The sequence below is a fragment of the Diplodia seriata genome, assembly GCF_021436955.1.
Source record: "Diplodia seriata strain FDS-637 chromosome Unknown scaffold_8, whole genome shotgun sequence".
NCBI classification, from domain to species: domain Eukaryota; kingdom Fungi; phylum Ascomycota; class Dothideomycetes; order Botryosphaeriales; family Botryosphaeriaceae; genus Diplodia; species Diplodia seriata.
The window spans coordinates 2,479,099-2,491,778 of NW_027117315.1; the positions used below are offsets into that span (position 1 = coordinate 2,479,099).

The 12,680-nt window shown below is 59.3% G+C and overlaps 5 protein-coding genes across 5 annotated transcripts; 3 read left to right on the forward strand and 2 right to left on the reverse strand.

Annotated features, from left to right (window-relative positions):
- Nucleotides 1-1,013: 1,013 nt before the first annotated feature.
- On the reverse strand, nt 1,014-3,145 carry NPL4 (nuclear protein localization protein 4; the record flags this gene model as incomplete). Its single annotated transcript, XM_066779773.1, has 3 exons — nt 1,014-1,355; nt 1,408-2,872; nt 2,934-3,145. 3 exons carry the CDS (start codon nt 3,143-3,145, stop codon nt 1,014-1,016), a joined length of 2,019 nt encoding a protein of 672 aa, XP_066630577.1.
- A 522-nt stretch (nt 3,146-3,667) lies between these two features.
- On the forward strand, nt 3,668-4,461 carry sec66 (Translocation protein S66; the record flags this gene model as incomplete). The annotated part of the gene is made up of 2 exons (XM_066779774.1): nt 3,668-4,048; nt 4,114-4,461. The coding sequence occupies 2 exons, from the start codon at nt 3,668-3,670 to the stop codon at nt 4,459-4,461; spliced, it is 729 nt and encodes a 242-aa protein (XP_066630578.1).
- Nucleotides 4,462-5,176: 715 nt separating this feature from the next.
- On the reverse strand, nt 5,177-6,422 carry SLS55_008364 (uncharacterized protein; the record flags this gene model as incomplete). Its single annotated transcript, XM_066779775.1, has 2 exons — nt 5,177-6,039; nt 6,095-6,422. 2 exons carry the CDS (start codon nt 6,420-6,422, stop codon nt 5,177-5,179), a joined length of 1,191 nt encoding a protein of 396 aa, XP_066630579.1.
- Nucleotides 6,423-7,077: 655 nt separating this feature from the next.
- Nucleotides 7,078-8,337, forward strand: SLS55_008365 (uncharacterized protein; the record flags this gene model as incomplete). Its single annotated transcript, XM_066779776.1, has 3 exons — nt 7,078-7,309; nt 7,359-7,500; nt 7,707-8,337. 3 exons carry the CDS (start codon nt 7,078-7,080, stop codon nt 8,335-8,337), a joined length of 1,005 nt encoding a protein of 334 aa, XP_066630580.1.
- A 374-nt stretch (nt 8,338-8,711) lies between these two features.
- Nucleotides 8,712-10,322, forward strand: RFC2 (Subunit of heteropentameric Replication factor C (RF-C); the record flags this gene model as incomplete). The annotated part of the gene is made up of 3 exons (XM_066779777.1): nt 8,712-8,716; nt 9,131-9,139; nt 9,227-10,322. The coding sequence occupies 3 exons, from the start codon at nt 8,712-8,714 to the stop codon at nt 10,320-10,322; spliced, it is 1,110 nt and encodes a 369-aa protein (XP_066630581.1).
- Nucleotides 10,323-12,680: the final 2,358 nt, after the last annotated feature.

The following is a 12,680-nucleotide window of genomic DNA, read 5'->3' on the forward strand; positions in this document are numbered from 1 at the left end:
CGCATTTGCAAGATGATAAACGTGGACATAGCCGGGGTAGTCGAAGGCGCAGCTTCATACCTCAGTGAGACAGACTGCTAAGCCACTTTTCAAAGCCAGCGGCGCATGTATCGGTCGGATGTCACCTTCCCGTCGGCCCTCAACGACCGCTCCTCCTCCTCCGCCACCAAAGCACACGCACCACGAGCGAACGAAACACGCAATCACAACACCTGAGCAAAACAAATCCCACTGACAAAAAAGCTTCATTGCTCCCCCTCTACACACACATCCACGCAGCAGAAGCAGCATCTATTAAAAAAGAAAAAAGCCCTCCCTCCTCCGCCGCATCATCTCCCAGGAGCAGAGTGAACCGCACTGCCACGACTCCCAAAGAATCCGAGTCTCCATAGCCACCACCACAACCACCACCCTTTCTATCGTTGAAGCTAGCAAAGGTACCTCCCATCCATCGATCCCCTTTCTTCGCCGGTGCGTGAGTGGGCAGCTCCCTTCAGATCCCACGTCATTTGTTTCGCGAGTTGTTTTGACTCAAAACTGCCGCCGCATGTGTGCACAATGTAAAGTCACCGACCATCCCCCTCCCCCCTCCCTTTTCTCAATCTAATTTCCCTTTCGTCGTTGAAAAGCATAATCCGTGTCGCTCCAACCCACCGAAGAACAAGAAAAGAGAAACCACGTAGAGCATGGCGGGCGGCGTGGGGGTAGTCGGTCGCGAGAGGGAGAGAGAGAGAGAGGCGGATGAAGGCAAAGGATCAGATGAACGAAGCATGTCTAGAGACCTAGGATCCCAAGGTGTGCGGAAGAAGCCCTGTAAGCCGTGATAAGAACGCCAAAGTGGTATTGAGTTTTATTTTTCGTAGTGGATGGAGGAGGAGGAGGAGGAGGAGGTACGGAGAGGGGAAAAGCAAGGCAGGCAGGCTCCCGTAAGAAGCCCCTCCCAATCGTAGTACCCGTCGCGAAAATGATGATGGTCCAGCAAAGCGTTGTTGTCGTCGGCGCGCTCTCTCTCTTCACTTGCTGGGGGTTAAGCTAACGCCCTTGATGCGCTTAGCAAGTCGTTCGCTGTCGGATGCCGAGTTGTTTGTTGACGAAGATTGAGACTGACCACCGCCGTTGCCACCGCTACCCGCGCCGCTCGCAGCATTTTCCATCTTGCGCTTGCGGCTGGTGGGCGGCCCTGACGGAGTCGATGAAGAAGGGGCAAAGGATTGAGAATGCGTGCGCTTGGATGGTTGCTCACCAGTCTCTTGAAGGATTGCCATCAGCGTCGCCCAACCTGGCGTGTGCTGAAGCTGAGATCCCTCGGATACATCGTGTTCTGCTGCAACCCGACACAGCAATGCCTCCTCGTCCTGCGGAAATCACGTTAGCCTAAACACTGTGCCATACTGAAATGCACATTACCTTGCCCAGAATGCCCAACCCGTGGACGAAGGTCAGAAGATGGAAGTCGGCAACTTGGGCAATGCTCGTGGGATCGGAGAGCTTGGGGCCGCCAGACTTGGCATTCAACTGCTTCGAAAGCGCCGTGACTTCCTGGCTGATGCCCACGACCTCTCTGTTTTCGACAGGGAATCCTGTTGCTGCGAACTTGGGGTTGGGGTTGGTTGGGAAACCGTGAGTAAGAGTGACGAAGAGGTACTCTATAGGGAAGGCTGGCTTTGCGTTCTCCTGCACATTGGCGCCGTATTCGTTGACCCGACGGTAGAAGACCTCGGGAATGTAGCGGGAGCGGCCAAGCTTGTTCTCTTCCTCCTCATTCTGTACCAACATCACAGTCGGATCTGCCGATGGCTCGATGATATCCGCCTTGACCATCTCTACTGCCGTGTTTGATGCCTGGTACGCGGAGATAGCAATCTGGCCTTCGTCATCCCCGCTCACGATGCAGGTGACGAAGTTGGAGCCAAAGCGACCAGTCTCGCTCCACTTCGACGGCCGGGGGAACTTCGCCTGGTACCTTGCAGCGAAACACGTTTCCAGCGAGGAGAGGAAGTAGGAGTCCGCGTGTCGTTTGCAGATGACGGATCCATCGCCTGCACCTGCGTCCAGCAAATCCGTGAAGATCACACCAATTCTTTCCAAGCCGCACAACCGTGCAACTTCGTCGACCTCCTTCTCGTTGTCCCAGTCATTGAGTGAGATGCCATCCATTTCCCCCACCTGAGGCGGCTCGTATATCGCTTCCACGACGGCCTTGGTGCCCAGAGGCACCTCGGTGTATTCCTCGTACTTGCCGTACAGGAAACCTAATCTCTGGCATCCAGATGTCCGCCAGAAGTCCAAGAGCGTGTTGATGAGGTCGGGAGACGCGAATTCGACGTGGTCTACCATCCGGAACTGCTGTGGCTGCAGCGAGATGGCGCTGGGCTGACACTTGCTGCAGATACCTTCGGGCCACGGGGCATGGCCGGAAGGGCAGTCGGCGCGCACCCGGTAGAAGGGTTCGCTGAGCGGGGGCATGTAGGAGCTGCCGGACTCGGGCTTGTTCTTGCCGGCGTTGACCTTGCGGAGGTACGAGTGGAACGACAGGTGCTTGATCTTCTTCTCGGCCAGGTAGCCGGCATCGTAAGGCTCGAGCGGCATGCAGTAGTCGCACATGCCCTTGGGGCCGTGCCTGCACATCTTCTGGTCCTTCGGCCTTGTGATTTTGCCATCGAGCTTATCTAACCGGTCGTCGAGCGGCGACTGCTTGATAACCTCCCACGGCCGCTTAATGAGCTTCGCGGCGCCGATGGGCACGGTCGGCATGTCGGCGGCAGCGATGGGCTTTCCGCTGAGGCGGGCGGCGGTGGGTGCGGGAGCGTTGGCATGTCCGTTTGTCTCGGATTTCTGCTCTTCGTAGTCGATGTACACCTGAGAGCCGTGACTGCAATAGCACGGGTTAGAGCTGTGGAAAAAGAACCTAGCTGGCAAGAGCGTATCCATACCTGAGTCCAACGCGCTCGAAAGTCACACCCTTCAAGGTCTCGAGCTTCCGAGCGGACGTCTTATCCTGCGGCTTCGGCGAGATGGTGACGGAAGAGAGGTCGGTATTGGGAGGCAGCTTCTCGACAATCTGCGAGGCTACAGTGGTGAAATCATCCTTGGCGTCGACGGTGAGGCGGAACTGGCCGTTACGGCTTTGGAAGCGGAGTATCATGGTGGCGGCGCGCGCAGCGGGGTGGCTGCGGATGCTGGACGGGCGGCGGTCGACTCCAAAAGCTTTATCGGCGGCGGTGACGGGGCGGGCGGGGACGAGCGAAGCTGGGTGTGGGAGCTATCCGGGGCGGATCGCGGTCGTAAGCGGGAGTTTGGGGGTTGCGCGAAGTGGTCGGGGAAGCTCTTGGAAGCAGGCAGGTAGTCGTGCGGCGGGTGAGCTTCTCGAGCTAGCGACTCGCGTGCTACGTCAAGCCGGCCCCGGTCGGCATTTCCCCGGGGCGCGCGGGTCGACACGTTTCCTTACAAGTCACTACTTTCTCCAAACGAGCTCTCTCCCGCTGCACAAAGCTGCGTCCTCGCGCCTGCCGTCAGCCACTCGTTCTGCCACCGTCCGCCTGTGATGCGCCTGTGAGACCGCGACCCGTCCACAGCTGCCTCGACAACACCAGACCCCGTCGACGCCGATTCGGCCTCCATCAATTAACAGTAACCTCGCGTCAAACCACAACCCACCGCCGCAACCATGGTCGACTGGATCTCGCTCGCGGTGCCCTTCGCCTACCTGGGCCTGCTCATCGGCTCCATGGCCACCTTCTCGCACCTGTACCGCGCCCGCAAGGCCTCGCGCGCCGCGTCGCTGGCGCCCTGGTTCGGCGCGCACACCACCCGCAACATCTACCTCTCGCTGCTGCACATCGAGCAGCCCAAGGTGCCCGACTCGGTCCTCAAGGCTGCCCTCCTGCGCCGCGCCGTCGAAGACATCCACCGCATCGTCGAGATCCGCAACGCCAAGCAAGCTCTGCAGTCGCTGCTGCAGCGCGGCAGCGTCGGCGACGACCTGTGGCAGCGTTTCCAGCGCGCCGAAAAGGAGATCGAGGCCGAGCTGCGCGACGTCGTGCAAGAAGTGCGCTTTCCCTCCCTTCCAATGCCTCGTTCAATCCAAAAACTAACATTGCTGCTTGCTCCCAGGCCAACGCCTTTGCCCCCAACTGGGGCCAGACCATCTTCCAGAACGCATCCGAGGTCGCGCAGAACCAGATCCTCAAGGCCCGCGTCGAGGAGCTGCAGGCCCAGACGGCCAACGAGAAGGCCTGGTGGGAGAAGAAGCGCGGCGCCATCCGCTCCGAGTTCATGAAGGAGTTGGGCGCCGACGAGGGCAGCACCGCCGCCGCCGCCGGCGTTCACACCAAGAGCAGCGACGACGACACCGTGCTCGTCGACAACGCCTCCACCACCGGCTCCATGTCCAGACCGAGCACCGCCGGCTCCATGGTCTCCGGCACGAGCTCCAAGAAGAAGGGCAAGGGCAGGAAATAGACGGGGCGTTTTGCGTCCCGTCCCGTGTCGGGGTGTGTGTCGTTGAGGAGAGAGGGATTTCAAAGCATTGCGGGCGCGAGGCGTTTGGTGGGGGTTCGCATTTGCGATATCAGGCATGTTACACATGCCACATTACTAAGGCAGTATCTTAGGTGCATTCATTGCAGTGGGTGAAAAAAAGAAATTGGCCCCGCTTGCATCTCCTTCACACAAAAGTGCATTGTTTTCGTGGGTCGTTGAATCCAAAGATCTGGCCATATTCGTGCATTTTTAAAAGCAGCATCCTCATCCAGATGTTGGATTTGACTGCCTACGTAGGAAAACCGGTAGCGTCGTTGATGCCCCGGCTCGATTCTTCTTTCACCGTGGTGGCATCATTCATTGTAGGAAAGGAAAGAAAAAAAGCTGTAGTTCTGTACCAACCCTGGAATTTCGCAAAGACGCCAACCCATACAACCAGTGTTTGTACATGGAATTTGATCCACATAATGACCTCTCCACAGCAGCATTCTCTAAACTTCTGCCTTCCACACGACCGCCGCGGGCAGTCGAGACGCTCATCTGCTCGAAGAACAATGATCAAATATTCGATCGTATGTTCGGACCAACGCTCGGCTTCTAACCCGCCTCACCATACCCCCAAATACGGATGTCCATCTCCTTCGTAAAACCGTTTCGTGCCCTCAAAAGTTGAGAGCGGGTGCTTCGGAGCTCCTTAGCGTCTCGCCGAAGGGCCGGAGACACCAGCGCCAATGACACTGGGAAGCTCCTCGTTACCCATGGTGTAGAGCAAGCCAATACCATAGCTGAGCATGAAAGCCATGGCGACGGCGAAGCCGGCGAACAGCCAGAAGGGCATGACGACGTCCTTTTTCTGGCAGGCGGGGCCGCCGTAGTAGGTCGTCTTCTTGCTGCCGTCGGCGTTGGTCTTGACCTGGGCCTCGCAGCGGCACGTGTAGCAGGCCTTGTTGTTGTCCGTGTCCATGTACTTCTTGAAGCACGAGCCGCGGCCGCTGCAATCTTTGGTCGTCGACTCGCACGACTCCTTGGACGGGAAGCAGGCGGGCAGGATGCCTCTGATGACGGTGGCGTTGTTGGGGCTCTTCGGGGCCGCCGCCGCCGTCTTGTTGACGCGCTGGATGAAGTCGCTCTCGGGCGCCTCCGAGAGGATGGCCTCGGGGCGCTTGCGCTCGGCGCCGGCGGAGCGCTTGGGCACGTCGTACTGGCCCCACGCATTCGGCGAACGCTTCATGAAGTTGCTGGTGGTGGGCGGCATCACGGCGACGGTGAAGGGCCAGTTGGAGGCGCACAAATCGGCCAGCTCGCGGATGGTCGAGGAGTAGTCGCTGTTATCCTGGTTGCGGATGTGGGCGATCAGGATACCATTGCTGAGTCTGGTCTCAACATCCTCGGGAATCTTGTCCAGAACGTCCTTGATCGCCTTGGGGACGGTGTTCTTGTTCGAGGCTCTGGCAGCAGAGGAAAGGTGCTCGGACTGGATCGTGAAGTCCTCAAGCAGACGAGAGGTGGCATCGGCGCCGGGGGTTTCGGAGAGAGAGAAGGATGCGGAGTCCAGAACTTTACCGGAACCATGTTAGCGACTGCAGATGATGTCCAGATAGATGCACCCTACCTGCCGTGTCCTTCACGCCCTCGACGACGAGCATAACGTGCTTGGCCTCATCGCCGAGCTGCTCATCATCAAAGAGTTGGTGTCGCGAGCCGCCAAAGTCGTTGATGTACTGGATTGTGTCATCGTCGGCATGCTTCAAGCTGTGGTACTGCGAAAGGCCCAGCCTCTGCGCAAACACCAGGCGGGCGGTGTCGGGGCTCAGAGTGGGAGTCGATTGGCTACCAAGTGTCGGCGCGCCGAGGTCCTGGACGAAGACACGAGGCTGGGGAGCTGCTGCAGCGGCCAGGGCGAGCAGGGAAGAGGCGACGAAGCTGCCGGACAGCCTCATGATGGGTGGTTGGCGGATGGGAAGATGGATGTGGACTGGAACAGCTGCGAGCTGGCCGGGCGATGATGCTGGTTGCTGCAGTCGGGTTGCAGCTGGGATGGAGCGGCGAAACAAGGCGCCGACGCCGGGTCGCAGTCGGGCGGGAGCTCATTCGGCGCGGGCCACCTGTGTTCATCATCCGCCCCAGCATCTTGTGAAGCCTCGCCGCCGCTTTCGCCGCCATAGTTATCTCTCCCCGACCTCGTCACCTTTCTCGTCCACCACCCCACTCGCCGGCACTGCGCCCGTCGCTGCTACAGACACCACTATACTTTCTCATCCATACGCATCGCGCGTCCCTCTCCGCGCGCTTCGTTCATGTCCGCCGCGACACAGCTCGCCGAGTCATTCCTTTCCCATGTTTAAGCCATCTGCCGTACGACCGCTGCGCGCATTCCGCCACGTCGCCCCCGTCGTCCGTCGGCAACCATTCGCACCGTTTGCGCGCCATGCCTCGACTCTGAACGCACCGCCTGTGCGCATCAAGCGCCGCTTCTTCACCTGGAAGTACGTCGCCCGGCTGAGAGGCTTCTCGGTCCGCTAGAACAGTGCTGACACATGTTATTTCAGGCGCTTGCTAGCCGGAACAATTTACACGGGCGCCGCCTATACCTGGATGCTGCTCGTCATAGCGCCGTTATTCGAGGTCGTGGACGAAGAAGAAGAAGGGGAAGAGGGCGAGGAGGGGGAAGACTGGGACGAGGACGAGGAATGGGACGACGATGCCCTATTCATTCCCCTAGGATGGGCGACGCCGGTGCCGCGCAGGTTCTACAGAGGTTCCGATCCCGAGTGGCAGGAGTTCAGAAAAGTCGCCCTCGACCAGAAGCGGCACGAGCAGATTCGCCGTATGTGCAGTGCACCCGATAGCTGGTGTGTGTTACTAACGTGTCACAGATAAGCTCGTGAGCCTGGTGCGCACTCACATCGCCCGCGATCCGGCTGCGAAACGTCTTGGCCATGTGGACGTCACCAAGGGTCGGTATTGGCTCGATATCGTCTTTCCGGATGGTCCTCCTCAGGAATACGAACGTGCAGGGTGAGTCATCCCAGACGTGTAGATTTGTTGAGATAATCGTGTTGCCGGACCCATGTTGGCATTGTCGAGAAGTCTCGCTGGATGTCAAACATCCAATACAAGCAACGGTCGTTGTCCGGACGTTTGATGTCAAACATAACACGAGGTCCTGCTGTCGGATTACTTTGAGGTTGCTTCTTGCGAATTCGAGTGCTAATGCTCTGCAGGATTGAGATCGCCGATGATTACATTGCGTGGACGAGACGTCCTGTGGATCAAATCAACTACCAAAGACTGAAGCGGGCGCTCTGGCCCGTAGCTGTCGCTTCTGGAGCTCTGGCCAGCACACAGTACCTCTGGCACGTGCAGATGAACAAGCTTCGAGAGTGGATCGGTCTGAGCCCAAAGGTCGACCCCTCCATCGACGTCCTAGCACGGCACCTGGAAGCCATGCAGCGGGCGAAACAAGAAGGTTCTAACCGCCCGCTCGCACCACCCCCGAACACGTCTGAACGGACCGTTGCCAGTGCTGACCCAAATGCGAACGCCAACGCAGCGGGCAAGACGGCGGCCGCAGAAAAGCACACCAACCTTCCAGAGTTCGAGCCCATTCCTCCTCAATCCATTGCCTTGTCGATATTCTCGTCCACGCTACTGAAGAACTGGAAGCGCCCGCAGCTCGAGCCCCCGCGTGGTACGGTTCTGGTGACGGGCTTGATTGAGATTCGCGGTGACAAGGCCAGGACGGTGCTGGACGTGACGGCTGCATATGATCCGCTCATTGACAAGTACGTCGCCTTGAGAGTAGGCAGCAGGCTCGTGCAAGATAAGCAGCAGAGACCGAGAGGAGGACGTTGAAGGGAAAAAAAGAGATAAAGACGAAGGGATGGATAGTCGGGGAGACAGAGTGTTTTGCATTGTTACGGCGTGATATCCAGGAAAGGGGGGCGTGGTGCTTGAACATGGACCGAGTGCATTTTAGCAGGGCGTTGGAGTATATTTTATGACAGGCAGACTAGCGCGCTTAAGCGGACTTCGCTGACCCCGAAGTACCTTCTTTTCTTGCTCTTTCTAATCCCTCTCTCGGTTAACCATAGCTTCGACTGCGTCCGTATTGAGTAGCGAGTTAGTGTTAGATATTCCACTCAGCAAGGCCCTCAGGCTGATTGAAAATAATCATTACAAACCGTTGACAAACGTGTCTGAATCTATATGTATACCAAAATGCGAGGATGTGGTCGGAGTACTGAAGTCAAAAGCCTCCACATTGCTAATTGATCGCGATATTTGCTGTTCACGATACTACTTTTAGTTCAATTCTTCATATCAGTCACAATCTCTTCCGTTCGTTGATATTGCCGACATCGATGATATCTTCAAAAGGAACGGGAAGAGCATTTCTGATTGAAAGGTATTGCGTCATCACGTGTCAGCCCGACGCGCCATGACACGAACCCCGACGCGTCGCGAAAACCACCACCACCACCATCTCCACCAACAACAACCTCAACGACCTCGCTCGGCGACACCGCTTTCCTCCTCCGCCACCGGTCGCAATGGCCAACTTCTTCGACCTCAAGGCGCGGCAAGCCGCCGCTGCCGCCTCAAGCTCGTCCAAAGCTCCCACCACCAAGCCCAACGAGACCAGCAGCCTGCAGCCGTGGGTCGAGAAATAGTGAGCGCGCAACATTGCCTCCCAAATCCATCTCGACCCCCCACCACTAACGTCCTCATCCCCGCCCCGCAGCCGTCCGAAATCCCTCAACGACGTCAACGGCCAAGACCACACCGTCACCGTCCTCTCCCGCACACTCCAATCCTCCAACCTGCCACACATGCTCTTCTACGGGCCGCCGGGCACGGGCAAAACCTCGACCATCCTCGCCCTGGCCAAGCAGCTCTACGGGCCCGACCTGATCCGGTCGCGGGTGCTCGAGCTCAACGCGTCGGACGAGCGCGGCATCGCCATCGTGCGCGACAAGGTCAAGAACTTCGCGCGGCAGCAGCTGTCCAACCCGCCCGCGGGCCCGGCCGGCGTCGAGTACCGCCGGCGGCACCCGTGCCCGCCGTTCAAGATCATCATCCTCGACGAGGCCGACAGCATGACGCAGGACGCCCAGAGCGCGCTGCGCCGCACCATGGAGACGTACTCGCGCATCACCCGCTTCTGCCTCGTCTGCAACTACGTCACCCGCATCATCGACCCGCTCGCCAGCCGCTGCTCCAAGTTCCGCTTCAAGAGCCTCGACACCGGCAGTGCGGCGAGGCGGTTGGAGGACATTGCCGGCGCCGAGGGCGTCGTGTTGGGGGATGGGGCGGTGGACGCGTTGGTGAGGGTGAGCGAGGGCGATTTGCGCAAGGCCATTACTTTCTTGCAGAGCGCGGCGAGGTTGGTGGGGGCGGTGAAGGCGGTGGAGGGGCAGCAACAGCAGACGAAGAGGAAAGGGGCGGCGAAGGTTGTGGAGGATGACGGGGATGAGATGGATGTAGATGAGGCGAAGAAGCCCGTCTCGGTGCCTGTGATTGAGGAGATTGCGGGCGTGATCCCGGCGCCGACGATGGAGCGGCTGTACGACGCCATGCAGCCGCGCGCCAAGGGCAAGGTCTATGCCGACGTTGCGCAGGCGGTCGAGGACATGGTTGCCGACGGCTGGAGCGCGACGCAGCTGGTTTCGCAGCTTTACGAGATGGTGCTGTTTGACGAGAAGGTTGAGGATCTCAAGAAGAACAAGATTACCATGGTCTTCTCGGAGACGGACAAGAGGCTGGTCGACGGTGCGGACGAGCACTTGGAAATCCTGGATCTGTGCCTGAGGGTTGCGGGCATCCTGGCTGATGGCTAAACAGTGGGATGCATGTGCGATTGAGCGGGCTGTGGAAGAGAACAAGCATATTCAGAGCGGGCAAAAAGGGAATCGGCGTTAGGTACTTGTACGGACATACCAGAACTGGGAAGAGTTCAGCAGACTGGTGGGTACTGCAATCTTCCATGTTATCGAGAGCAAATGACCTCCTCCTTTATCACTACGGACTAAATTACGATGGGCAATATAGTTGGGATCGACAATGGAATGACTACGTCCATAGTCACTAAGACGTCTCAAACGCGGCCTTGACATCCTCCCTCAGCCCCATTCTCCACGCCTCCTCCCCACCTCTCGTCGGCTTCCAGCCCAGCCTCCTCGCCACACTTGGCACCGTCTTCCCATGACTGGCCAGTCCCAACTCCACCATCTCCTCATCCACGTTGCCCAAGTACACCTCTGCAAAAATCCTCGTCCCCTCCTCCACACTCACCTCGTCCACTCCCCCCTCCCTCAACCACCCGCCCTCGACCCCAACCTCCGCCACCGCCTTCGCCACCTCCCTCCACGTCTGCCTCCCATCCGCCGCAAACACAATTCCCTCCCTCCCCCACGGCACGCCCTCCCCACCCCCCACCGCAACCCTCTCCACCAGCACCCCGTACAGCCCCGCCAAATCCTCCACATGCACATGATCCCACGCGCCCCGCCCATCCCCCATCACCACCGCCCGGCCCCTCGCCCTTGCCGCCTTGACATACGCCGGCACCTGCGTGCTCTGCCTTCTCCCCACGACCCCCGTCCCCCTCCCCCACACCATGGGCGGCATCACGACGACCGTCCTCACGCCCAACGCGACGCCCTCGTCCACCACCGCGATTTCCGCCCCCCGCTGCACGTACGGATGCAACCCCTCCACGCGCGTTTCCCACGCGTGCACGCCCCGCGCATCGTCGTCGTCGAAGACGCGTTGCGCCTCCACCCACGCCCCCGACACGCTGCGGTCGCCGAGATTCGACGTCCCCGACAGGTGCACGTACCACGGCTCGGTCGCAATCGTCTCGTCCCTGCCTGCGGCCAGCCCGCGCAGCAGGGCGAGCGCGGCGCCCGCGTCGTACCCCAGCGCCGCGTTGATGACGACGTCGGCGTGCTGGGCGGCGGCCGCGGTCGCCGTGGCGTGGTCGTCGAGCCCGCCGTAGAGGAGGGGCCGGATGCGGGTCGCGCCGTAGGTGGATGTGAGGGTGGCGGCGGCGGAGGGGGAGCGGATGAGGCAGGTTATGGGGAGCGCGAAGGACGGCGTGGGCGTGGCGAGGAGGGCGGTGAGGATTGTGCCGCCGATGTAGCCGGTTGCGCCGGTGAGGAGGATGCGGGGGGAGGGGGGCATTTTGGTGGGGGCTGTTGTGTGCTGGGTCTTGTGTGGTTTTTGGATGGGAGAGCGCTTGGAGTGGGTGTTTCGGTGGGATAATCAGTTGGGCTTTGGAGCTTGGAATGTAGGAGGATGTTCTTCTCGTCTTTCTCTATATTCTGTCAATATATAAGGTCGCGCAGAGGACTATTTCGGCCAATACCTGGCAGTGATGGGCGCCAAAAGGATGACCTGGACTTAACTCGGCTTATCTCCATCCGCCGCCCACTAACTCCGCCACCTCCCAGCATTCATAATGCTGTGTTCCAATCACTGCTCTCTTACGTCAGTTCGCAGTACAGATCGAGATCCATACCTTGGTCTAGTTAGCCAAGTCTTCGCGTGTTCTCCCAATTGAGTCGACAAGCACTCCTACGACGACCACCCTCGAACACTTCCACCCCACGGCTACCCCGATCACCCCATCACGCCCCACTGGCCACCCGAGGCCTTGCAATGGATCCCGCAAGACACTCCGGACTCTGCAGCGCCTACGGTATGTCCGACTCCGACCCCGACCCCGACTCCGATCCCAATCAGTGATCGAGCCCACCACCACAGTCACCAAAAGGGACTCACCGTCCACCACATCCACTGCCGAACTAGAACCTCAAGCATCCCCGTCCCGCTACAGCATCGCCGTCGGCGCCGGTAGTAATAGTGAGAAACGGCACGGAAACATCAATCCCCTCGCCACGCCGCAGAAACAGCTGCGCCTCCAACTTGCCGAATACGCCTGAGCTGATCGGGCGAGATCATACCCGCGAGAAGATTGGTCCCGGACCTCTTCTTTTCTCGCCGACTCGGACATCATGGAGTTGCTGGTCCTCGAACGACAAGCAGTAGTCCGTGGACGTGCTTTGAACATGCGCAGCCGCTGCGCGTTATCCGCCGCCGCCCGTCTGGTTCCGACGGGTCCTTTGTCTTTGTCCGCGTATGCAGCTTTCGTGAAGACTGTGCGTGTCGAACAAAGCAGGTCCTGCAAACATGGC